This window comes from Gopherus evgoodei, chromosome 9 (assembly GCF_007399415.2).
Source record: "Gopherus evgoodei ecotype Sinaloan lineage chromosome 9, rGopEvg1_v1.p, whole genome shotgun sequence".
Classification (NCBI taxonomy): Eukaryota; Metazoa; Chordata; order Testudines; family Testudinidae; genus Gopherus; species Gopherus evgoodei.
Window position 1 is genome coordinate 86046974 of NC_044330.1, and position 26696 is coordinate 86073669.

Sequence of the window (26696 nt, forward strand, 5' to 3'; positions counted from 1 at the left end):
AAAGGGTATGGGCTGGGATCTGGCCAGCAAAACAGGGTAAGGCCATGTCTACATCTAAAATTTTGCAGCGCTGGTTGTTACAACTGTATTAGTACAGCTGTACAGGGCCAGCGCTGCAGAGTGGCCACACTTACAGCAACCAGCGCTGCAAGTGGTGTTAGATGTGGCCACACTGCAGCGCTGTTGGGCGGCTTCAAGGGAGGTTCGGGGAACGCGAGAGCAAACCGGGAAAGGAGACCAGCTTCGCCGCGGTTTGCTCTCGCGTTCCCCGAACCACCCTGCAAACCGTAGGGAAGGAGACCTGCTTGTTCGGGGAACACGATAGCAAACCGGGGAAGGAGACCAGCTTCGCCGCGGTTTGCTCTCACGTTCCCCGAACCACCCTGCAAACCGTAGGGAAGGAGACCTGCTTGTTCGGGGAACGCGATAGCAAACCGGGGAAGGAGACCAGCTTCGCCGCGGTTTGCTCTCGCGTTCCCGGAACCACCCAGCAAACCTCAGGGAAGGAGACCTGCTTGTTCGGGGTTCGGGAACGCGAGAGCAAGCTGGGGAAGGAGACCAGCTTGATTACCAGAGGCTTCCTAAGGTATGCTGGGATACCTGCTTATTCCACGGAGGTCAAGAAAAGCGCTGGTAAGTGTCTACACTTGATTACCAGCGCTGGATCACCAGCGCTGGATCCTCTACACCCGAGACAAAACGGGAGTACGGCCAGCGCTGCAAACAGGGAGTTGCAGCGCTGGTGGTGCCCTGCAGATGTGTACACCTTCAAAGTTGCAGCGCTGTAACTCCCTCACCAGCGCTGCAACTTTGTGATGTAGACAAGCCCTAAGTGTGTGAGTACTTTTGGGCTTGGAGCCAGGAAATGAAGCTATTTTACTTATGATCCAGGTAGCAGTGGGATACTCCTTTGGGGCAGGAAGGAGGCTGGGTAGCTGGAGGGACCAAGGAAACACCGGACAGCAGCGCTGGGGAAGCGGGCGGGTGCAAGACCAGGATGCTCCCCACTACGAAGAGAAGGGGGGGGGAATCGCTCCCCAGTCAGGGAGCGGAGGGGGAAAAGGAGCTTCTGGCCCATGAGCGGGGGGTGGGGAAAGGAGCTCCCAGCGGCTGGTTCAAAACTCGCGGGGGGGGGGAAGGCGGGTTGGGGCGGTAGCGGGGGGGGGTTGAACCGGCCCTAGAGGGCCGGGTTGAGAAGGACACGAGGCTGGGAGGCGGCTCGCGGGGGAAGGCCGGGCCGCGCTCGGCGCCCCAGCACAAGCGGATGCTGGGGGCGGGACCAGTCGGGCGCTTACCTACTAGGTTGCTAGGGGACGCTGCACGGCCCGCTCCAGCCGAGTGCGCACGCGCCCGCCCCCTCACCCCAGAGCTAGGCCCCGCCCTCAGCCACGTGCTCGGTGGAGGAGCCAATGGAAGAGGGCGGAAGCTCGCGGCCATCTCCGCTTTGATTAGCCCGGGCTCGGCCCCGCGGAAAAGGTGGCTGGCTGGCTGCGGTGCGTCCCGGGCGCGCCACATGGCGGGGAGCGGGGCCCGCGGGAAGCGCCCACCGCGACGGAGCGTGGTGGCCTGGCGGAGCAAGGCCGAGTGGGACCAGGTGATGGTGGGGCTCTACTGCGGGGACTGCCGGCTGCAGCGGGACGCGCTGGACCGGGTGTCGGGCTGGCGGAGCAGGTGAGGGGGCGCCGGGGGAGGGGCTGGCTCCAGAGAGCCCCAGGGAGCCTGTCGGGCGGGGCCGGGCGGTAGCCCCGGCTGTCAGCGTCTGGCTGAGTGCGCCTGCCACTTGCGGCCCTGTCCGGGGGTGCTGAGAGCCATGACTCGCCCGACCCCCCCAGTGTCAATGCATCTCCATCCAGCACTTGTATCCTTTATTCTGCCCAGGGGGGTGGCCAGTGACTTTGTGCTGTGAACTGATATTTTACATGGACTAGGATATGAATCCAGCAGGAGAACCTCAAGGCAACTAACTTCTTGCAGCTTCCCCCTTTTTAATGGGACTGGTATAAGAATGTTTATCATGCTTTCCCTATCTCTAGGTATGGGCACAGAATGCCTTTAGCTGTGGATTGCACTGCAGATCTGATTCGCTGTAAAATCCTGGATACCTCTGGCAATATGAGATCTCATGAACTGGTCCTTTCGTGAAACCATTTCAAGCCAGGGGGTGCAGTAGTACCCCTAGTTCCAACACCTGTGCCCCTGAGTTCCTGCTCCAACCTCACACCTCAGTCCTGACTCCCAGGTGTCCCTGCTCATCAGCCCTGGCCCAGCCCCATTGCGTCCTCTGCAGCTCTGCCAATCCACATCAGCTCTGACTGGCACATGGCCCCTGCTCTTCACCCCATGGCTCTAGGGTGACCAGACAGCAAATATGAAAAATCAAGAGAGGAGGTGGAAGGGGTAATAGGAGCCTATATAAGAGAGAGACAGAGAAATTGGGACTGTCCCTATAAAATTGGCACATCTGATCACTGTACACAGCTCCAATAGTACATTTTGGTTCTGACCTGCAATGCCCCCATTTTTCCAGTTCTGTGACCTTTATGGTGGTGTCCCTGCAATGTTAATCCTGACCCATAGAATCCCTTTGTGATCCTAAATGCAGTTCCCACATGTGCAAGTTCTGCTGATGCACCTTAGCCTTTACTTGCAGCACTCCCTGCTGGCTCTCTTGGGGGAACCACCTCCCTTGAAACTCTGGAAGTACACCTCAATTCTAACCCACACTAATCCTACTGTCCAAGTTATAGAGAACTGCCAACCTCGGTCTTGGCTCACAGCACCCCTGTTTTTCCAACCCCTCAGTGTAACTGCATCACCATCCAATGCTTGCAAGTTACTTTTATTCTGCTCATAAGGAGAATGTTCAGTGATTTTGTGCTGTGAACTGATATTTTACATGGACTATGATATGAATCCAGCAGAAAGACCTTAAGGCAACTAACTTCTTGCAGTTTCCCCCTTTTTAATGGGAATGGTATAAGAATGTTTATCATGCTTTCCCTATCTCTAGGTATGGGCACAGAATGCCTTTAGCTGTGGATTGCACTGCAGATCTGATTCGCTGTAAAATCCTGGATACCTCTGGCAATATGAGATCTCATGAACTGGTCCTTTCATATGGTCTGGCTCTTGTAAGGTAAGACTAAAAAGTCTTTGCACGGTTGGAAAAGGATAGACTCTGGGGGAGTGCAGTATACTCTTGAGCAATTCCATTGTGTAGCTCCCTTGAGCAATAGCCCAGTTGAATGTGGGGGTTAAGTCTCCCCATAAGCGTCAGGTTTTTTGATAGCTGTTTTTAATCTTTGAAATACTATTCTCTTGCTTGTAACCTCTGCACAGGTTTGTGAATCTTATCACAGAGCGGAAGCAGAAAATTGTCAACATTCCCCTGAGACGACTAGCTAAAGAGGTACTTTTGATAAGAGTTCTTTGCTGCTTTACATGTGCATGTAGACAACATACATGATGTCTAATTGTCAGTGATGTTTATCTGTTGTATGTTAAAATGTTTGGCTACTTGTTGCCTAGCTGTTGCCAATTAAAATGATTTAGTGTTTGAGGAAGTACACAGCCTCCTCGGGAGGGTGGTGTCGGGGTGAAAGAGTACCAAATGTAGTATAAAGATTATATTTAGTTGTAAATCAACATTTTCATGGTTACCAGCAACTGAAAGTCAGTCTTTTTTTAGGAAAATAAACTAAAACATGATTTAAAGCAAGGTTGTGTGTGGTGATTTAAAATGCTTTAATTTAAATCAGAATCCACCCTAATCTGAGCAATTAAGAAATGTTATAACTCAAAGTAGTTTACATCTAAAAAATATTGATTAGGATTACTAAATGGAATTATTTTCATGAATATTGTTTGGGGAGCAAGGAGAACCTATTTCTAAGATGACACACAGATCTGAATATAAGGATTTCCCTGACACACACATAGCACCTCTTCTCCTCCCCCCCCCATCCAAAAAAAAAATATATATGTACGTGCATCTCTTGGATATTGAGCTGTGGCTAGATGTGAGCTAGTATAAAATCTTTTTGAATTTAAGCCCAGTGTTGAAGTCTCACTGGAGAGCAATGGCTAATACAGCCATAATCCCTGTGCAACACTGGTGTGACTGGGTTCTGTCTCCTTTTGAGCTGGATAGCTTCAGAGGAGAGAAGTGGATCTTCTTCCCCCTCACCATGAATACAAAAGCTCAGGATCCAGCTGTAGTAATGGGATCAAATTAAGCAAAAGAAACTTGAGCTGAATGGCAAGAGAACTCCTGTAGTAGTGATGTCCTTCCTATTATTGAACAGTTTCCAGGGGAAGGGATGAAAGTGTTAGTTAAATGCTCATCTTGTCAGTTCTGAGACTACACTGTAGGCACCACCCGGCCTTGCGCACAGGGCCCATGTCCGTTTTGATATTTAACTTTCATGCGTCTGTACCACTTTAATTTTCAGGGACAGAATAAAATGTCTCCGTTACCCAAACAAACAATCATCAAAATACTCAACTCTCTGCCCCGTCAGATCTTATTCTTAAGGGAAGTCAGAATTGAATATAATGTTGTAATGTCTTTAAAACAAATTGACTCAAAAGATTTCACAGGATTAACTTGTGTAATTAAAGGGACCCTGGTGTAAATCACACCTCTGTCTGGAAAGTGTTATCTACCTTGTTGCATGTAACATTCAATCCTGAGAATGGAAAGATGAGGAAGGGGAGAATTCCTTGCAGTGTATTTTGTGCAGTCAGTTTTTACTGTTTTTCTCTCGGTCAGTGACCGTCCCCTGTTGCTGGGCTTGGTCTCTAACAAAGTGTTGGGAGAGGAAATATACTTACATTTATTTTGTAATTGAGTATAAAAAACAAACTGGTACTGGGGGCTGGTGTATGATCTGAAGTTACATCTAACTCTGACTAGATTTAGAAATGGTTGTGTCACTTTAAAGTCACAAGTAGCAGAAGGAGAGAAATGGTGAGGTGAAGGTACAGGAGACAGTACCTTCAGCTGAGGCTTGTAATGAACTGAAGAGTGCATGAGGCACAGATGCAGGAAGGCTGTTCTAGGCAGCCAGGATTGCATAGGAGAATGTCACCAGCTGGGAGGAGTTTTTTTACTCTCCTCTGAGTTCTGTCTTGTCTGGGTGGTTGTTTGCCTGCATGTCTGGCTGTAATTAAATGCAATGCCTTGTGTAGTAATTTTGTGGTTCTTTCCAAGATGAACATCCCAATTTGGATTGTGGACCTTCGCCACGATCTGACCCATGGGAAACTGCCTCAGCTAGTTGCCTGCCGAAAAGGTGAGAGGCAGGTACACACAGGCGCAGTCTGTACCTAAGGAGCCTTTATGTTTCTGGGAGCTGCTGGTTGTTGTATTTCTGCTGCTGTTGCCAGGTGCTGTGCTCAGTATTCCACTAAGTGGTGCTGTTAGACATGGGTTTGCTGTCTCCATGGCGTAGGGTGACCAGACATCTCAATATTTCACTCTGCCGGCAACACTTGCCTTTTTTTTTTTTCTTGCTCTCCACTGGTGGACACCCCGCTCCCCCATGTGTCCCAATATTTTCTCCCTCTCATCTGGTCACCCTACCATGGTAGCAGAGAGCAGATCCATAAACTCCCAGGAGAGGTCAATGTAGAGACAGATGTGGCAGCAGCCCCAGAGGGCTTGGCAAGAAGGACCTTGCCAGATGAATGTGACAGGCATGCCTGTGACTGGAGGGGGACAGTCACTGGGGTTGGGGGAGTGGTGGGAGAGAAGGGGAATCTGGGAAGTGGGATGCTACAGACAGTTACCCGGCTAAAGGGGAAATGAGGCCTTAGGCTGGGGACAGCAGAGTGGTGTGGGTGAAAGGATCACAGAAGGAGAAAGAGGTCAAGAGACTGAGGGAATGAAGGAGGCAGGCCCTTCCCCTCCAAAGCTTCCTGTTTTGGGAGAAGAGAAAGGGAGAATCTAAAACTTAAGATAAGAATCAAACTGAAAAGCCTCACAAGCCAACTGAAAGGGATGTGGAGGAAGGGAGGGAAAGGACTATGGATCCATTGCTTTTAAGGGAAGGAATGACAAATGTAGCTGGCAGCATTTTATGGTAACTGAAAACTGGGCATCATGTTGTAAGTGCCCCAGAACCACTTCTGTCAGCCATTCCTTACTGATGGAGTGGGGCAAGGGTGCTGGGATTACTCCTGTAAAGCAGAAATTAATAGATTTAAAAACAAGATTGTTGGACTTGTGTTCAAATTCTAGCACTTAAATCTACATAGAGGGACTTAGATTAAGAGCTCTGATTTCAGAAGTGCTCAGAATTGGTAGCACCCACTATCAGTCTCACTGAAGTTGGAGTTTCAGCACCTCTGCGTAAGCAGCCCAAGTGTCTAAGTGTATGTATCCAAGTCTGCAAACTTTGATTTAATTATTGAAGTGCTAGATAGAAAGGGATTTTTGCTAGAAGACAATTTATCAAATCCAGGGTTTCTTAACCTTTGGGTCAGGACCCTAAATTGGGTCACCAGAATATTTCTAAAGGTCAGGTAGCAGCTCCTGTCCCACAGGCTGGCTGGGCTCACCTCCCTACTCCAGGTACTGTAACCTCTGGGGGTCCTAGCACCACTCGGGTCTGGCCCAGCCATCATGACGACAGCAGTCCAGGTAGACCAAATTTGAGTGAGTGGCACTGTAACCCCATGAGACAGGTCACAACTCCACCCTCACAAATTTGGACCAGTCAGGGATGGGGCCAAACCTGAGCAGTGCTGCAACCCTTGAGGTTGCAAAGCCCAGCCAGCCCCACAGCACAGGAGCTGACACTGGAGTGGGTGCTGGACAGGACACACCCCTCCAGGAGGGCAGGGCCTGACTAAAGCCACCCCAGGGCCTCTACCCCCAGACTATTTACTGGGTCTCAACAGGTGATAAAACACTTACGAATGGATCTTGAGCCCAAAAAGGTTGAGAACCACAGGTCTAAGCTGGAGTAGATGCTGAATTCTTCCAAGTGGTTATAGCAGTGAGATAGTGACTAGAAAAAAGATTCAGGCAAATTATATGTTTAGTCTTCGCACAGGTAACAAACACTATAATTAGGTGCTTGAATACTACAGTAATGGACACAGTACAAGAATCTGATCAGTTTTCAAGACTTCCAATGCTTGGACTGAAGTCATCTGGATTTAGAATCTAACAAGGTGACAGCTGACAAACCCCGGGACTGTCTTTGTGTCTTGGCTGTCCAGTCAGAAGATACTTCCTTTCTTAGCAGCAGGTCACATTATCCATAGCGTTTGTATTATTTCATCTCTGAATTCAGTAGCTCTCAAAAGATCTTAGTCACTAATGCAGATTAAGCAAGTGCCTGCTCTATTCTAATAAATAGTGAATTTCTCGGGGATAAAGAGGGAACAAAAGTGTGTGTTGCTGTGTTTGCCTTCAGGTTGTGATGTGGTGCTGGAGTGGCTACGGCGGACATACTGGAGCCGTCAACTGGGTAATAGTCTGGCTAGAGAATGTGAAGAAGAGCAGAATGAAGAAATGGAGACAGCAGCAACTGAGACAGAGGTGGACAGTGACTCAGAGGAGGCTCAGAACCCACAACCACCGGGCTATCAGAAACACAAGGAGCTTCATGGTGGGTGTCTGGGAAACAGTGACAGAGTATCCGAGTTGGATCACTGTCTTCTTCTAGTAGCTGAAAGCCTAGAGAACATACAAGCGCTGCTGCTGACACTTGATGGATATACTCCCTGTTATAGGCTCCGCCCCCAGAGCAAGCATCCCTTGCACAGAAGTTACTCACCAGCTGGCATCTCCTTGTGATGAGGTGTGGGGTTGCTGTGCTTTCCCCTTAGTCACTTAATTGGTCCTGTGATGGCCTGCCTCTGTCTGAGTCCTCCATGTCCTAATCCTCTAGCCAGGTCACTTAAAGTTTAATGCCCTTCTGGGGTATTGAAGTCCAGCTGTAAGTGGTCGGGCCCCAAGCTGGCTTCTCCCACATGGCTTCTTCAAAGTCCTTTTGCTCAGCTTAGCCCTGGGTCAGCACAAAGTCCCTCCAAATCAAACAATTTAATAGTCATATTCTTCTTTCACAAAATAGCAAGTTTCAGAGCTTCTCTTTGGGTTCTTCAGTAGAAATCCAAAATCACACACTGAATTAAATGCTGCAAAGAACCTTGCACTCTCCTCCCGAAAATCTTGAACCTCTTGTCCCTCTTAGGTTTCTTTTCAGCTTCCCATTTCTCTGCCTCCCTGAAGCCTGGCCCCCTGTTCTAGGGACTCATCACAGGCATTAGCTCCACTTCTGTGACTCTGCTATTCTCTACAATCAGCCCATAACTGCTGGGCTTCTTCCTTTTAAGTCCTACACCCAGTTCAGGTGTGGGAGGGCGGGGCTAATTAAACAGGGCTGGCAGCTCTGGGCCTCCTGGACCTTAAAGGGGTGGGCCATCCTGTTACACTCCCTTAGCACAGGTGGTACAATTGCTGTTTGGGGCTTTGATGGTTCTTGGTGGGTCTGACTCTTTTCATACCAGCTGTCTGGATTTCAGCACAATCACTGTTCTTAGCAGTGGAAACCCCAGTACCATAAGGGTAATATGTATTCGTTTGGAATCAAATCAGGTTTAAGCCCCTGACTGTAAATCTAAGAGTTAATTCCAAATTCCACTCTGCCATTCTCCACACTACACTTGTGAAAAGCCTAGATCACCTATTTAGTCCAGGGGTCTCTGTAGTGTCTTTCTATTGAATGGGCATGATCAGATAATCTTCTAAGTGATGTCAGTTGGCCCCCCATAAAACTGAGTGCAAAATAGGAGTCCATTCTATTTAAAAAAAAATAAAATAAAAAAAATCAGGCCCTAGGTATATGTCATCAATCCTCTTAGTAGCAGGATACACCTTCAGAGAGAGAGGACACCAGCAGATCAGATGCACCTCAGTTGTCTGTCACTCTAATTCTTTTTTTCTAGTCCTGTGTCTGTCTAACTGTTGGCTTAAGTCACCAAGTCACCTCTCTAAAGACGGAATTTTTAGTCAATTTCAGTTATAGTCCTATCTCTCTTCTGCATTTTCGTGTTTATCTGCAGACACATGCTGTTAAGCCTGGTCTACCTTCTTCTTCTAAGGAAAAGTCATTTACTTATTCTCATAATACAGGAACTAGGGGTCACCAAATGAAATAGGCAGCAGGTTTAAAACAAATACAGGGAAGTTCTTCACGTAGCACACAGTGAACTTGTGGAACTCCTTACCTGAGGAGGTTGTGAAGGCTAGGACTATAACAGCGTTTAAAAGAGAACTGGATACATTCATGGTGGTTAAGTCAATTAATGGCTATTAGCCAGGATGGGTAAGGAATGGTGTCCCTAGCCTCTGTTTGTCAGAGGATGGAGATGGATGGCAGGAGAGAGATCACTTGATCATTGCCTGTTAGGTTCACTCCCTCTGGGGCACCTGGTATTGGCCACTGTCGGTAGACAGGCTACTAGGCTAGATGGACCTTTGGTCTGACCCAGTATGGCTGTTCTTATGTTATGTTCTATTGAATCAGCTCTTCTGCCTTCTGAAAAGAGATCTGGATCAGTAGCAGTTTTGTGTAATTGAACAGTATTATAGTTATGGGACGTGTTGAGTAGTGAATAGTAGCTGAAAAAGTAGAAGCAGTTCTCACAGCAGAATCATTCTGATGCCTCCTGAAAAAACTAGGTTAAGAGGAAGAATGTTGGGTGCATGGTTTATCAGTATATCAGTCTCTGCATGAAATTGAATCTAGAGGTCACAATCTAATAGAGCTTCAGACAGATGCTCTCTCAACCAGAAGTTAGGGACTTGATTCAGGAATTACTGGGTGAAATTCTATGACGTGTTAATACGGGAGGTCAGACTAAATGAACATAATGGTCCCTTCTCACCTTAAATTTTTTTTTTTTAATCAGTTGGTCTGCTTTCAGACCCTGCCTCTCAGTTGTGAACCTAGTCTACATTACTTGGTGGTTTTGTGTGTGTAAAGTGACCAGGAGACAGAAGGTATTGGCTGAAGGAGCCAACATCTTATGCTTTGAGACTCAGGTTTTGTCTACACTACAGGGTTTGGTCGACGTAAGGCAGCTTATGTCGACCTAATTATGTCAGTGTACACACTACAGCCTTGCTTCTGCTGATGTAAGTGCTCCACTATACCAACATCATAACTTCACCTCCACAAGAGGCCTGGGGCTTATGTCTGTGTAGTTAGGGTGATGCAGTGTCCATGTAGATACTGCATAACTTACATGGGCTATTGACTGTCATTGCTGTCAATTTCATAGCTTCATGTGCCCACCTGCTCCCCACTTGGAACCTGGCTCCTCCCTGCTCCTAGCCCAGCTGCTGCCTGGGCTCCCTGCTCTAAGCTGGGCTGTGCCCACCTGGCTCCCTACTGCCAGCCAGGCTTCTACTGGAGGCTTCCCACTCCCTGTGGGGAGCCCTGGTGCTGCAAGGAAGCTCCCTGCTGCTTGGAGCCTGGCTGCCTTTCTCATCCATCTCCCATCCCCACAGGCTCAGGGCAGCTGCTGGGTTCCCAGCAGGAAGCTACATGTGGAGCTGAGAGCACACTGTTCCTCTTATGTCGGTGGAAGCACACCTGAAGAGGACACACACCACCAACAGGAGAAGGGTAGTCTGGACATAGTAGCAATTACTGTGATGGTTGAAAGTTGACCTAGCAGGTTGACTCACGTTTCTAGTGTAGACATGTCCTAATATGATTAAATTGTTTAAGATAGTTGAAACTAGAATTCCAAGAAGACCTAATCAAAGCTAGGTGATTAGGCAGCCCAATGGCAGATAAAACTCAGTGATAACAAATGCAGGAAGAAATGTTACATCTTCAGCCAGAACACTATCTTCATTTCTGGTCATCTTCTCTCAGAGATGCAATAGAAACAGACAAGGTCCAGAGGTAGACAAACATTTAAAACTGATGAAAAGAAATACTTTTTGGCTTACGTAATTGGCCTGTGGAATTTGTTGCCACAATATTGCCTCGATGTCAGGAGTTTAGTAGGAATACAAAAAGATTGTATGTTTATAAGATCCACTGTTGCATTACATAGGACTTAAAACAGAATTATAAGGGCTAGAAACCCTCATGCTTCAAGGCACAAGATAACTACTAATTGTCAGGTATAGAAGACGTCTCTTCCTATGGGCAGGTTATTTCATAGTTGTTTATGACAGGGTTTCTTGCACCTTCCTCTGTAGCATCCAGAAGTGGTCACTGTTGGAAACAAAATAGTGGACTAGGTGGACCACTGGTCTGATCCAGTATGGCAATTCCTGTATTGAACTGAAGAGACTGAGAACTGCTAATCTAGTATAATCAAAGAATTGCCAGGTATGGATTTATATAATCTCTGCATTTCACTGTTTAGGCCTTGAGAAAGCATTGAACAGTATGTAAATTGCTTGCCCAAGGGGGTCATTTTGGAGAGGATAGCTCACTAGTTCCTTAAAGATAGGAAGGTTCCATTTCTCTGTGTGAAATGGGAATTATATTAGCTCCTCATTACCTGTTGTTTAAACCATGTAATTGTATTTATTTCTAGAGAAAGTCAGAGAGCTGCTGGTGTCCTACAAAAATCAGCAGTTTGGGGTAAGTGCAATTTGATTAACTCTTCAAGTGCTGCCTCTTTCCTTGCTATGTAACTGCTTCTGTGCTTTATTAACAAATCTCATGGAAAGACTGAGAGACTGACATGCCTTGCAAGGCCTGACTTGGAATATCTGTGTGAAAGATTGGCTAGTTTATATCAGAAGTTTCAGTTCACATATAATTATGGTTTGGTTTATGTCACAGAGGGTATGTCTACATCTACAATTTTGCAGCGCTGCAGAGTGGCCACACTTACAGCAACCAGCGCTGCAAGTGGTGTTAGATGTGGCCACACTGCAGCGCTGTTGGGCGGCTTAAAGAGGGGTTCGGGGAATGCGAGAGCAAACCGCAGGGAAGCAGGTCTCCTTCCCCGGTTTGCTCTCGTGTTCCCTGAACCCCCCTGCAAGCAGGTCTCCTTCTCCGCGGTGTGCTCTCGCGTTCCCCGAACCCCCGAGCAAGCAGGTCTCCTTCCCCGCGGTTTGCTCTCGCGTTCCCCGAACCCCCCTGCAAACCGCGGGGAAGGAGACCTGCTTGCTCGGGGGTTCGGGGAATGCGAGAGCACACCGCGGGGAAGGAGACCTGCTTGCATGGGGGTTCGGGGAATGCGAGAGCAAACCGCGGGGAAGGAGACCTGCTTGCACGGGGGTTCGGGGAACGCGAGAGCAAACCGCGGGGAAGGAGACCTGCTTCCCCGCGGTTTGCTCTCGTGTTCCCCGAACCCCCCTGCAAACCGCGGGGAAGGAGACCTGCTTGGGGGGGGATTCGGAGAACACCGGAGCAAACCGCGGGGAAGGAGACCTGCTTGATTACCAGAGAGGCTTCCTCAGGTATGCTGGGATACCTGCTTGTTCCATGGAGGTCAAGAAAAACGCTGGTAAGTGTCTACACTTGATTACCAGCGCTGGATCACCAGTGCTGGATCCTCTACACCCGAGACAAAACGGGAGTACGGCCAGCGCTGCAAACAGGGAGTTGCAGCGCTGGTGATGCCCTGCAGATGTGTACACCTCCTAAGTTGCAGCGCTGTAACCCCCTCACCAGCGCTGCAACTTTGTGATGTAGACAAGCCCAGAATCCGTGACTTCCATGACATTCTCTGCTTCAGCCCCAGGGGCTGAGGCACTCTGGAGCTGGAAGCCAGTGGGCCCTGGCAGGGTTCCAGCGACAGGTGACAGACTACTGAGGGGGACCTCCTTGGGGTTCCAGTGATGGGTGACAGCCTCGCACAGGGGGAAGGAAAGGGGGACACCTCAGACAAGTGGCCGGGGGGTGTCCCATTTTCTCTTTGGGAAATATGGTCGCCCTGCAGCTTCCGGCTGCCACAGGGAGAGGAGGAACCTCACAGCTCCCAGCCACCACAGTGGTGAGGGGAACCATAGAGCCACAGCAGCAAAAATCACAGACAGGTCACGGCTTCCGTGAATTATGGTTTATTGCCTGTGACTTTTACTAAAAATAACCATGACAAAATCTTAGCCTTATGTGTAATTATAGGAATCTCTTTTTTTCTCCCCAGCAATTTTAAAATCATCCTAGGCGAAAAACCTGCATAGGAATGTCACACCAGTACTTCTGATGCTTCTGCCCATGCTGCTTTGCAGTCCTGCTAGTAGTAGTAGTAGAGTGAAACTTAGGTGATTTTTGTCAGTTTCAGAAGTTCCATTTCTTATCTAAAGTGTGAAGGCACTGTATTGTCAGTGGCGTAGCAGTTCATCCAATGGCCTGTAGATGGGGCTGTGAGCATTGCTGATGAAGAGAGAGCTCTGTTATGGAGCCTGGCTGTGCTCTTTTCTCTCCTGGTACTGTCTTGTGTGATTCATCAAAGCAAATCAGTCATGGATTCACTGCAGAGAGCAAGAAATGTGGGCTTCTTGTGGCTTCTGACATGATTACACATTGCAGCATGGTTATTTGTGTTCATATGTAATAGCCCCAAACCTGTCTCTGCAAATCTCGTGCCTTTCTATTCCTGAAGGGTGCTTAACAATGTATTTTTAATTATTGAACTTAAATCCTTTAGAAGCTCGTTGATATCAGTCATTTTAAAACTGTCTAAGATCTTCAGTCCAGCTTTTCCATCAGCTAGCCTGCTGTATTTGTGTCGGAGTTCAGTTGATAGGGATAGTGCTGGGAGTCAGGAGACCTGGATTCTACTTCTACCGAAATTCTACCACTAATTTGCTTTGTGATTTGCGGCAAATAATTCAGTTTCTTAACTTCCTCCTCTTTAAAACAACAATAATGATATTTATGTCCTTAGCCCACGTCCAGACTAACCCGCGGCATCGGCGGGTTAAAATCGATTGCTCGGGGATCGATATATCGCATCTAGTCTGGACGCGATGTATCGATCCCCGAGCGCGCTTACATCGATTCCGGAACTCCATCAACCCGAACGGAGTTCCGGAATCGACACGGAGAGCCGCGGACATCGATGCCGCGCCGTCTAGACTGGTGAGTACCTCGATTTTAGAAATTCGACTTCAGCTACGTTATTCACATAGCTGAAGTTGCGTATCTAAAATCGATTTTAATACCCTAGTCTGGACGTGGCCTTAGTGAAGCAAGTTGAGATACCCTGGTGACAGGCACCTTAGAAGACCTTCAGATAGGGATTGAAGCCAGTGGGAGTCTTTACATTGGACATATATCAAGTCTGTTGAGAACTCTTCATCTCCATTTCCGTAAAGTAATATTTTTCAGTAGCTCCTTCTTCTCCACCCCACAGACCATTGACTAAACCATAAGTGAGAACCACAATTGGCAACTTTACAATGTATTTGGAATAAACATCCAGATTTCTTTGTGAGGCATATGTAGAGATAACATGACACATCCCCATCCCAGTTCCTAAAATCCTTGGGAAACAGTGTATTTGGTAATTGTGTATGTAAATAACATTTCTGTCTGAAAAATGTTACTGCTGTTACAAGTAATACTTATGATCATTCACTGAAAGATTAGATAGGAAATTATCTTTCTAGTTTATTTTGTTTGTTTCACAGTACTTTATAGAGGGAAACTGTGAAACACAGTCAGTGTCTTTCTCCTGGGTCATTAAAACAGTGATGGGGAAGAGGAAAAAGTTACAAAATGAATGAGAAATTGTGATTATAAAAGTACATAAACTGGCAGTGGAAGGGAAGGAGCTGGTGTATGATCTGGAATTACTTTTTAACTCATTGGCTAGATTTCAGGTTGACAGGTGTGTATATATAATGTTTTATTGACTGGACAGTTGTCTCCTGGCAGTTCCCTAAATCTGGTGTGAGATTTTCAGAGGCACAAAGGGCAATAAAGGCACCCAGATCTCATTGAAAGATAATAGATATTGGGCACTTAATTCCTATTTGTGCATTTAAAAATCCCCCCCCCCTTAGTTCTGTGCCAACTGCAAAAGAAAAGCAACTTTTATTTAATCAAAATGACGTGCATGGTTGACCATGTGTAAATGCCCTGCTTTTGATATCAACTAACCAAATAAATCCTTTAGCATGCTCTGCTTCTGAAACCATACCCTCCACTGATGCTGTCCTGTGTACCGGCCTTTTTGTCGAACATCTCTTTCTTTTGTGTTCTTTCCAATTTGTGCTTGTTAACTGTGGAAAAGGTCTGGGAATGTAGCTAAGTGCTGGAAAATAAATCTTCAGTGGCGTAAATGGTGTGAACATTTCCTCTCATTTTTAATATATTGACTATAGCATTTTGAGAATTATGCCCACCAAACAGTGTTAGAAGTCCATGGACAGGATCTCTGTAAAACTCCTATTTGAATGCTTCTTTTTTTTGCCCTTTTCATTTTTTATCTATTGGATTGTTATGTTAAATATATGATCTGAATTATAAAGTCATAGATGTAACTGTGCAGGTCTCAGCACATAGGTTGGTTTATTGCAAAATCATTGCTAAATATCTGCTGGGGAATATTTATATATTTCTTACAAAAAAGGTTTGGGGAGGAGGGGCAGGTGCGGAGAATAGTTTCCTGTATTGGCTCTATTCTGGAACAAATATGGTAAATCACATCTAGCAATGCAGTTCTTCAGTACTGGGATCCTCAAAACCCTCTTACCTCCTATTCCTTCTCATTACAAATAAACAGTTAATAAAAACATGACCTAATTTAGCCAGCCATTAAATACGATACATTGCAATGATGGGACAGGTAATAAATGGGCCTTACACGTCATTTTTTGGAAAGTTCAGGCACTCCCACCCTTTTCTGGAGCACAGCTGGAAGTGACTGTTCCAATAACTCACGGCTCTTTTGTGGGTTGTTGTTTTTTTTTTAAATAGTCTGCCCAAAGTTATTTATTGTGTCCTGACAGCACCTGGCAATGTAGGGGGAGAGACTGGGAAAGATGGAGAGAAGGTGACATAGTTGCTTTGTGTAGGAGGGGAAAACTTCCAAATACTACTTTTTTTTAAATTTTGTTTTTAGAACAATTGATTCATCATGGATAAAATTCCCCAGCCGCTCTTTTACTGTCTTTCCTTCCTCTGCTCTTACCCTGGTGCCCAGATATCTTAGAATATTCAAGGAGAAAATCCTTTGCAATCAAAATCACATTGAGTGAGGCATGGCTTCATCACTGCAAATCCAAGAAGCAATTACTGGAACTTGACTAAGCATGTTCCGGATGGAGTGAGCAGACTTTCATAGAAGCAATTACATGTGGCTTATAGTTTTAGAATGTTTCACAGACTTGGTATATAGAGGATAGTAGTAATTTGCATGTATATAATGACACATTGAATTAAGGAGTGTTGAAGAACTTTACAAACATTGAGACTTTACATAACAATAAGCAAATTATCCTCATTTTAAAAGTGTGGGGGAAACTGCTCCAGAGAGGCTAAATGATTTCTTTGGAACCTCACAGAGAACTGGAGGCAAAGTTGTGATTAAAACCCAGGAGTCCTGAATCCCAATCTCTGGCTTTAATCCCCATCCCATCCCAACACCTGATTAGCTCACAAACTTCATTTTACCTGGAGTTTTATTGATCCTGAAGCCAGATAAGTTTACTTCAAATCTTTTCTACCTTATACTTAGAGATTTGATATGTTGCTAATTTAAAAAAAAAATCACGTTTAATAACACTAATCAAAACTAAGTTTAGTACAAGCCTAAAGGTTTCTGATTAACATATTTGACACCTTTAACATTGGTATGATATGAGTGACTGTGAAATATGCTGTTGTACAACTTTTGTAAGCTAAACTTTTCTTACCCTCATGTGATATGTTTGGTAAGTGTTTTCATGGTGGAGGGAATACATATAATGAACAATAGAAGTGATTAATGGCAGGAAATAACTTTTCACACTTTTAAACTCTGTGGAAGCAATACACAGGTAACAAAAGAGTGAGATTATTATTATTATCTCTACAAGATTTCCATCCAACAGCTCAGAGGTGATGTGAACTAACTTGATTAATTTTATGAAGTAATCCTAATTGTATCTGAGATTGGTTTTTAATATTGCATGAGATACAAATGGTTCTTGCATCACTGAACTGGTGATATTCTTGAATTAGCTGCTGTTGATAAAATGTACAGTCTGATTTTGCATTTTAGAGACTGTAAAATGCCAATGGCTTGCTCTTTAAGGTCCTTACATGGGAATAGTGGATGTCTGTAGACATAAAAACAGGTCTGGATCTCTAGAATCAAGACCAGTTTTATTTGAAATGTTAAATTTTGGAAATTAACTAGTTTTATAAATGGCTTGTCTGAACTGCAGTTCAACTATAGTACAATTATACTGGTGTACAGCTGCCTTTATACTAGTATAGCTATTACTATTCAGCAAGCTATACTGGTATAAGACCTCTTTATATCAGTATAATTTTATCCATACTAGGGAGGTTGTACTGCTTTAACTATGCTGGTAAAGCTAAAATCACTGAATTGATTATAACAGTAAAACATTAAAGTGTAGATCAGTCTTAGGTGAGTTTCTTTAGTAAATACTCTAACATAAGGATGCATATTCCTGAACATGTTCATGTAACCAGCTTGAAGATATTTTAATGATTCATGATATTAAGGACACATCTCAGACTTGATTTTTGTTACCTAAAACATCTTTTGAACCTCATCATTGTGACTGTGCTAAGCAAATTAAACTCACAACTTCAGACAGGCACAAGAAATCACAGTTCTCTAAGTTCTTCCAGGGCCTAACTGGTGTCCTTCAGTCTCATCATATGCACAACAACGTCTTTTCCAACCCCTGTGTTTGGGACTCTGTAACTCTCCATATTTATCAGCCTCCTCAGAACAGAATTCTGCAAGAAGTCCTGCTGGTGGTGCACACCAAGTGTTGAAATGTCTTTTTTAAAAAAATCACTGAGCACATGAAGGGTTGACCTACCTGTATCATGTATGTATTGTTTGAGTCTGATTTACATTGACAGCTTGGCGGTGCATGGCCATGTCCCTTTTCCATACAGGATGAACCCCATCATGTCAGTGCTCAGTAAATTAATGCCATCTACCCACTGACACAGATACTTAAAACCAGAAAGCATATTAAGCCATCCGTCCCCACAAGACTCTGGTATACCACAGAAGGGAGTGAAATACAGTGCAGAGGGCCCTCTGCTGAAAAGTCACTGCACCTTCTCCCATGCACAAAAACTGCGAGAGCATGTCACCAAGACATTGGGAAACTTACATTCTCAGTGATGTCACATCCCCTGCAGCCTCCACTGGCATTATGCCTGTGGTTTTCCAGCTGAAACAGAAGGTACCATCTACTGGAACCCTTCAAGGTAGTGATGGAAATGCCACTTGCCATGGGTGCAAATGTCCCTATTAGCAGTGTGTGTAACTTGCACCTCTTTGTGCTAACATGTGTATGTGAAGCTGAAGGCAAGTCGGATTTCTAGGGTGGCAGCTTATGTCTCTAGCATTAGACTTTCCTATTCTAGTTGTAGCCTGACACCTTGCTTGCTGTTTTCCAATTGCTACTGCATCCTGAATGCTGCATAGGTCACTAAGCTGATTTGACACTTGGGTCTCTGCCATGTGCTTAACATTAATGGCAAAATCCTGACTCAAGTAGGCATTATGTATTTTACAGGTGAGCACTTGGGAACAGAGATGGGCTTGCTGGAGAGCAGAGGATAGAACCAGGGAGTCCTAGTACCTAATTTCCTGACTCTGAATTGTTGATCATGCTCCCCTTTCAGTTTAGGCCTGTCCTTAGAACACTTCTGTATTAGTGTTTTATAATGCTGTTGAGAGGGAAGCTCAGAGAGCCACTATCAGGATTATGAATGAAATGTCTAGATTATGCATCTGCTCTTTATAGTAGTGCCTCCCACAGTGAATTCCATGCAACAAAATATATTTGTTTACTGATATTATTTTTTCTCTTATGCAGGTTCTTCAGGAGCTTCAGTCCTTACGAAAGGCCCGCAAAGCATGGTGTAATTCTTCCTCAGAGGTGGAGTGGATTTTGGCTCAGATTAAAGACTTGTTGCAAGAGAGCAGGTACAGTTTATCTGGAGAGAAGCTGCATACTCCATCAGGAACCATAATGCTGTACAGCTGTAGGACTGTCACCTTGCACCATTTTACTATGTACTTTGTTAGTCACAGACAAAGTCATAAGTTGCTGATGATAACTCACTTGTGGTCTTAGTTCTTGATTTCTGCTAAAGAATGTTTCCCCTGCCAGGGGCCTGTGTGTGCAGCTGGCCCTTGGATATGTGACCACTCTTTCTACTTCCGTTTTCTTTGTTGCTCTAACGGCAGTAGTCATTTTCTTGTGGGTGGGGATAATTGACAACTCATTCAAGGTCACTTTGACCTATGGGGTGGTTTTGTGTATTTAACCCTTTGGCAATATGCTTGACTCGAGAAGTAGAATATACCCAGTTCTGTAAAGCACTGATGTGTAGTGCTTCATACAGGCAGCAGGCAAAATGGCAGCAGAGATGAAGAAATTGAAAGAAAATAGAGCAGTGGTTCCTTGTGTATATTATACTTCCATCTGAGGATCACAAAGCACCTATTAATTCAGTTTCACAACAGCCTTATGAGGTGGACATGGTCTAACTTTCGCAAGACCCCTGTGGGGCAGTATTAGCTTTGTTCACATCATTAAATATTTGTATAACCGTAGATCCTGGATGACTCGATTGGGGTGGAGCCATTAGGCATTGTACAAAGTCGTATGAAGCCCCAGTCCCTGCCCCAAGAATCTTGCAGTCTGAGACAAGTGACACATGCGGGGCTGGGGGAGAGATATCAAATATATAATATACGTTAGAAATGCAGCTGCAAAGTTTTTGATAATTAGAAATATAAAGAATGTCAGCTGCCCCAACTTGTCCTTTAACCTGGACATCATACATTGGTTGATTTTCTTTTAGGTATCAGTTGCAGGGGGATTTTAAAGAGGGAATTGAAAGATCATTGGATGGTAGGACAGAATTATCATTGCTCCGATTGAAGGAAGTGTCATTTGTCTGGAGAATCCTACGTTGTTTAGCTTTTTTTCACGTTAGGACTGTTATATATCCTGGTATGTTTGTTCCATTAAGAGCAAGATGATACAGTAAACTATCTTGCAATATTCCTTAATGACTGTTTCTGTGAAAACCTTACCCCCACAAACCCTGAAATCATAAATTAGCAGCTTGTCTAAAGCGTTGCTCTGGGTTTGGTTTGTCCTCTCTCAGCTTTTGCTCTGTTCTCCACTGTTCTCTCTATGCTGTATGAGTGTACTAGGTACATTCAGCACTTGAAGTGCATTTCCAAATGCACCCAGAATGTTGTCTGGGCCATAATTAGTTAGGCTTCTTCAAAAATATTTCACTTGACAACTTGGAGCTTTGTGTGCCTCTGAATGGCCTTTTAGAGGCTGCTGCCTACTTACACCACCAAATATCATTATATGCTATAGGAGAGGTGGATTTCTGTGAGCCCAATTAAAAATGTTTGGAGGTGATGAAATGCTAGGGAATCGGTGGCCTTAGGGTTGCAGACTTGAGCGCTCTCAGGGCTCTGCAGCTCTGGCTCTCCACCACTGGCATAGCAGAGCTGTAATAATGTTTTCCCTACATTATTTATGTTGCAAACTCTTTTTGTAAGCATATCATGCGTATCTTGCTGTGAATATTTAACGTAGGTGCTTGGAAGAATTCTCTTCGGGTTTCTGGCTGAATTCAGAATCTGAGCAGTGCTTTCTCTTTGCTAGCACCAGGGCAAAATAAACGGAATGAGTCAGATGGGATTTTATGAGGTAACCCTTTTGATTAAATTATCTGCTGTATACAGGTCTGGCTACCAGGCTGGAGTTCTGTAAAGCAAGAAAGCATGAGAGAGAATCCTCTTGGGGTTAACTTGCATTCAAGTGAAAGTTTTTGTGTCGCTCTTGGTTACTGTGACTGATGGGTGTCACTACAGCCAATCCTCATACTGTAGCTGAGGGTATACAGCAGGGGTTAGCAACCTTTCAGCAGTGGTGTGCCAAGTTCACTGTAATTTAAGGTTTCGCGTGCCAGTAATACATTTTAACGTTTGTAGACGGTCTCTCCCTATGTCTATATTATATAAATAAACTATTGTATTTAAGGTAAATAAGGTTTTTAAAATATTTAAGAAGCTTCATTTAAAATAAAATTAAAATGCAGATCTTATCAATTGCCTGGGATCCTTGTCTGGGGTTCCAGCCACCAGCCCCACTCAGCCCACTGCCGGTCTGGGGTCCAGCCGCTGGCCCTGCTCAGCCTGCTGCTGGTCTGGGGTTCCATTCACTCAGCCAGCGGCAGGCTGAGCGGCTCAGGCCGGCGGCGGGCTGAGCGAATGGAACCCCAGGCCGGCAGCGGGCTGAGCGACTCAAGCCGGCGGCTTCTGTCAGCTGGAGTCTCAGCCGCCGCCCTGCTCAGCCTGGGATTCCATGGGGGTTCCCAGGGCTGCAGCAGGCACTGAGTGGGGCCGGCGGCCAGGACCCCTGCTGGCATCAGGACAGCAGCCGGAACCCCAAAATGGCGGTGGGCTGAGCCGCTCAGCCAGCTGCCGCATGCCATCAAAAATCGGCTCACGTGCCACCTTTGGCACACATGCTGTAGGTTGCCGATCCTTGGTATACAGTAAGCCTCTAGCAGTGGTTCTCAGCCATGGGTACATGTACCCTGGGGGTATTCAGAGGTCTTTCAGGGTGTACATCAACTGATCTAGATATTTGCCTAGATTTACAACAGGCTATGAGAAAAGCATTAGCAAAGTGAGTGCAAACTAAAATTTCATGCAGACAATGGCTTGTTTATACTGCTTTATATTTATAAAGTACAATTTTTATATTCCAATTGATTTATTTTATAATTATCTGGTAAAAATAGGAAAGCAAGCAATTCTTCAGTAATGGTGTGCAGTGACATTTTTGTATTTTTATGTCTGATTTTGTTAGTGAGGTGAAATGGGGGGGGCTGAGGGGGATGCAAGACAAATCAGACTATTGAAAAGGGTACAATAGTCTGGAAGGGTTGAGAGCCACTGCTTTAAAGAACAGGCAGAGTGTGAATGAGGCTAGAAGTTGGAATGATATCTCTGCTACTTCACAAGATACATCTGTAGAAACTACCACAAAACTGAAAAGTAGATTTTTTTTTTCAGCTCTTGATGTTAATTTATTTAATTGTTTTAACTTTTGATAGCCAATATCCTTGGTTTCTGGAGAACTGGATGGCTCAAAAGACCAGGAAAGGGATATAAAGCCTTTCTGCTCCAAGTCATTGGTACCAGTTGTAGTAGGAAGAGAGCCTGAATCATGAGACCTTGTGCAGGATAAGATTATGGTGAGAGGAAACCTTGTGGCCAGATGGTTAGCTATAAAAGCCGTCTAGCCTAAGTTTCACTTCCACCTTTCACTGTTCAAATTTCACCTCTGGGAGCCTCCCTTGGAGTTTCAGAGCAGTGACGTGGCGCAGTGACTAGATAACAGAATGGGGCTTGAGCATAGCCTGTGACATAAGAGTTTTTATAAGGTGGGGGAAGAATCTGCCGTGCCTCCACATTCCACTCCCTTAAAAATAGGTACTTGCATAATGTGTCCCTCGTAGCTTTATTAATAAAATGTAATCAGATGCCATTACCTAGCTGTTTTTGTTGTTGCGTTATGTAATGACGTCTAGGGCTTTTTCTCTGGAAAAACAGACTCCCAACAGTGAAAGCAGGAAGAAAGAAAGAGGAAGTGAGTCTCTGTTAATATAACAAGGTTTATAGCTTGTGGCTTGTGTTCCAGTTCTTTACTAGGTACTTTTATGGGGTATTCTGATTGCTGAGGTCACATGGGATACCATGGAACTGGCTGCACTGCACTGGGCTGTTACCTTATACAAGGAAATTCTTGCTAATGGCAGCCACCTCTGGAGGATGGGATTGCAAAATACCAATTCCCTACTTGTAGAACCAACAGAGCTGGAGCCTGCAGTGGTAATGGTGCTAGAGAGAGGTTTTGCAATCACAGTAAACTGCCTTAGACTTGTTTTCATTTTCTGATATTTTCCTCCAAACATCCAAGAAAATTTATTTCCTGTAAATGCTGGTTTCGCAATTTTGAACTTCAGTCCAACCTCCCTTTTGTTCGTGCTTGGGCACAGGTAACTTCTCTGGCCCAAGGACAAGAAAACCTCTGGATGGACTTTTTAGCAACTTTTTGTGTGCGGGGGAGGAGAGAAGGAAGGAAGGGGCATCCTTTGCCCCTGCCATCATATACAACTTTTCCCCCAGTTCCCCATAGTCATGTTGCCTTTCAGCTGACACAGTATTAATTTTGTTCCCCATACCTGCCCTGGATAGATAGAGAGAAGCACCAATGGGTGACCCAGCATCCACTTGCCACGTTCCTACATTGGCACCTATGCACCTACACACTCTAGGATCAGCATTGACATGCAGCAGGTCAGTTGCTGGAGAGGAGCCTTTTGCCTAGGGGGCTGGGAGGACTCCAGGCATTTTATCTTTGTTCTCAGTCTGGGGGAGGGGTGGTGGGTTCCCCTTTCCCCATAGAAGAAGGGAGCACAGCCCAGGCAGGGGAGAATGTGGGTGTGTCTGGCACTGGAACCTCTTCCCATGGTGTGCAAGATGAGCGGGGCTAGTCCTTAACCCTCCTTGCTCCACACTGAAGGCCTGAATAAGGAAGAAATGAGTCAGATGAATTGACTTTCTTCTTCCCTCCAGGGGAAGGAGGAGTTGAGTTGACAGAGAGAGAAAGTCTTGGTGTGCATGTTGCTGCACATTTGCTTTGGTCACAGCAGACTGGAAACAGAGAAGACAGACTATCAGCTGGAGAATGGCAGGTTCTGTAGCATCCTGGGCCCTGAGACCTGATCTTGTCATGCATAGAGCTCTGTGTAAATCATCACTGTAATTTCATTTTGTTTTTAAAAATCACCACAGTGGCAAAGTATTGAATCCCACAGAGTTTGCACAGAATGAATTTTACAAGTAAATTTGGTCAACGTCAAGGATTTTTTTAATCAGGGTTTGGTGGCACTTTCATGCATCCCAAGCCCTCTGTAAAATTGTGATTTACACAGGACCCTGCTACTCTTGCACCATGTGGCAGGTTTTGGCGGTTTTGTTACCTTTTTGCAATGGTTTTTGTAATTTAAGCTACCTGAAATAACAGGGATGTGCTGGTAACATTTCTCCATAATTCTGCTGCCCACTTACTATTTAGTGCCAGGGTCGATGGGAATTACAGTCCCGGCAGCTGTACTGGGCTCGGTTAGTCTTCCCAGCACGGTGCTTGTAGCTATCCTTCAGCGTCAGCTCTGACAGCTTTAGCACACCAGCCCTACCCCTTGTCAGTCTTCCAGTGCTCAATTCTGTGCAGGCCCCGGAGCAGCTGCAGTGGTGCTCAACTGATCTTGTCTGTTCCTGCTACTCCGCTCCCACAGAGGATACATGCAGGGCACAAAACAGCTAATTGAAAATAAAACAATTTAGGATGTGGATTTTTTTTATTTTACAATAAAAATTTGGGGGGGGGGCAGTGGATCTTTATCTTCTTCTGAAAAACACTTCACTCAGTGGAGGGTGGTCAGTAAGCAAGTGTGTGTACATGCTAAATTCCCAGGGGTAGAGGACTGGACTTATTTAGTGAGGGCTAGGGCTGCAACTGCAAGGAGGCAGCTGCCTCTTCTAAACTCCTGCAAAAGTGACAAGAAAGCATGTATAGTTGGCAAGTCTCAAGCTTGCACCAAAAGCCACTGGTGTCTCTCTCTTCTCCCCGTGCCCACATGCTCCCCCCCCGCCCGCCCCCCGAGATTCCATAAACAAACTCCTGCTTCCCATCTCGGAGTCCACTGTAGGAAAGAGGATGAGCAGTTGACTGAGATCTGGGCTATTTCATGCAGTCATGTCCTCTGAGACCCTGTTTGGGTCCACTCCCATGCCTGGAATCTACAGGGAGAGACTCAAGAAAAGGAAGCAACAACACAATCCTACAAAAACCTGAAATGGGCTTCTTACTTCTGTCAGCAAGTGCCCGCCAAAAGTGCTCGATGCCCATCATGATGGACCCCGGGCCTCTAAGCAGTGGATGCTGGGACCTCCCCTGGTATCTGCAGATGGTTGTGAGAGAATTTAGGCCTTTGTCCCTTACACTATGTGTGCAAAATAGAATGGTTGAAAACAATCGCTCGACTAAACCATTGAACAAACTGAAGTGAGCATAATGCAAATTGGGTATAAAGGTGGATATTGTGTTAATTTATGTATGCACAGCTATGAAGCACAACTAGAGAGGTGCTGTAAAAGAGAGGTGCTGAGCCCTTACCTGAAAAATCATACCCCTTCAGTGTGTGTCGGGCTGAGCATCTACAAACTGAGGCATCAAAAAGTCATTAGTTACAATTAAAAATTGTGGTGCATGTATGCATGTCGGCCTGTAAAAATTAGAAGCTTATTTCTTTTCATCCATTGGCCCTGTGGAACTGATTGATGAAATGGGACAGGTGCCAGTACACACAGATACAGCTACATTCTCAGAAATGCTGTGCAAATGTACTGCACTTGCGTGGACTGAGCAGGTGAGATAGCTGGGGAATGGTGAACCGCTGGAGGAACAAACTCTGCTGGAATCTCTTTGCTGTGACTTATAGCAGACATGTTCAAGAACTACCCCTCTTTTGGATGGGGAAACTGAGGTAGAGAAAAGTGAAATTGCTTGGAGGCCATGTAATAAGCCAGACGGGCAAAGCCAGGATTTGGATTCAGGATGCTGTACCTATTTCCAGCAGCTGGAAATGATGCTCTGACTGGAGTGACATTTCTCTTCCTCCCACAGGCGTTCTTTGAGAGTCAAGAGTGATTAAAAGCATCTCCCATAAAAGAATCCTACCTGTGTCTTTTGCCTTTTTTTATTAGCAGTAGTACGTTACTATATTAAAAATGAAAATAAGACCCTGTCACACTCTTATTTCCATTGATCTTTATATAGCAACACCAATGCTGTAGCATAGCATAGATTCCTACTAGGTAATGCCATTGGGTCTTGCCTCTTCTAAGAGCAAATCTACCTTCCTTCATTGGAGTAGTCTGCAAGTGACTGGCCAATAAGCCACTGAAGCATTACAAATAAAATCCCTGCGCCACTGCAACTTCTGGCTCCCAGTTTAAAGTTCTGCCATGAATCTGCCAATTGCCTTTTGACACCAAAGAGAGAACAGAGAATGGTATTTGGATGCAAAGGCAGCAGAGAGAACAGGAGGCATGCTTTATGATGCATACCGTTGGCCTGATAAGTACCCTCCTGCTTAACTGTACAGATACCCCAAGGAGCCAACTGGAACTGCTCTGTGTTGTGAATGTTTCTGGCAGTGCTAGAAATACTCTGTCAGTCCAGGGAATTCTAACTAGTGCCACTGTTACTACAGAGATATCACCTCTAGGAAGCCTGCAAAGAGAGACTAGTTCTTAAAGAACTACCATAGCCCTCTTTCTTGGGAAGATGGGGCATATCAACAGTTTCCTGTGAATTTTTGCAGATACACCTCTATCCTGATATAACACTGTCCTCGGGAGCCAAAATATCTTACCATATTATAGGT

At 45.4% G+C, this 26696-nt stretch overlaps 1 protein-coding gene across 3 annotated transcripts in view; it reads left to right on the forward strand.

The window, feature by feature from the left end:
- Positions 1-1472: 1472 nt before the first annotated feature.
- LAS1L (LAS1 like, ribosome biogenesis factor) overlaps positions 1473-26696 on the forward strand; it is a 59936-nt gene continuing 34712 nt past the window's right edge. Inside the window, exons 1-8 of one of the 3 annotated variants that reach the window (XM_030575432.1) lie at positions 1473-1671; positions 2034-2130; positions 3108-3136; positions 3340-3409; positions 5213-5294; positions 7425-7619; positions 11575-11621; positions 19016-19125. In XM_030575432.1, the coding sequence (XP_030431292.1) occupies positions 1514-1671; positions 2034-2130; positions 3108-3136; positions 3340-3409; positions 5213-5294; positions 7425-7619; positions 11575-11621; positions 19016-19125 (788 nt within the window). In that variant the 5' untranslated portion in view covers positions 1473-1513. Of the gene's footprint in view, positions 1672-2033; positions 2131-3096; positions 3137-3339; positions 3410-5212; positions 5295-7424; positions 7620-11574; positions 11622-19015; positions 19126-26696 lie in introns of all 3 variants that reach the window. The other 2 variants (XM_030575430.1, XM_030575431.1) reach the window with 2 other exon arrangements.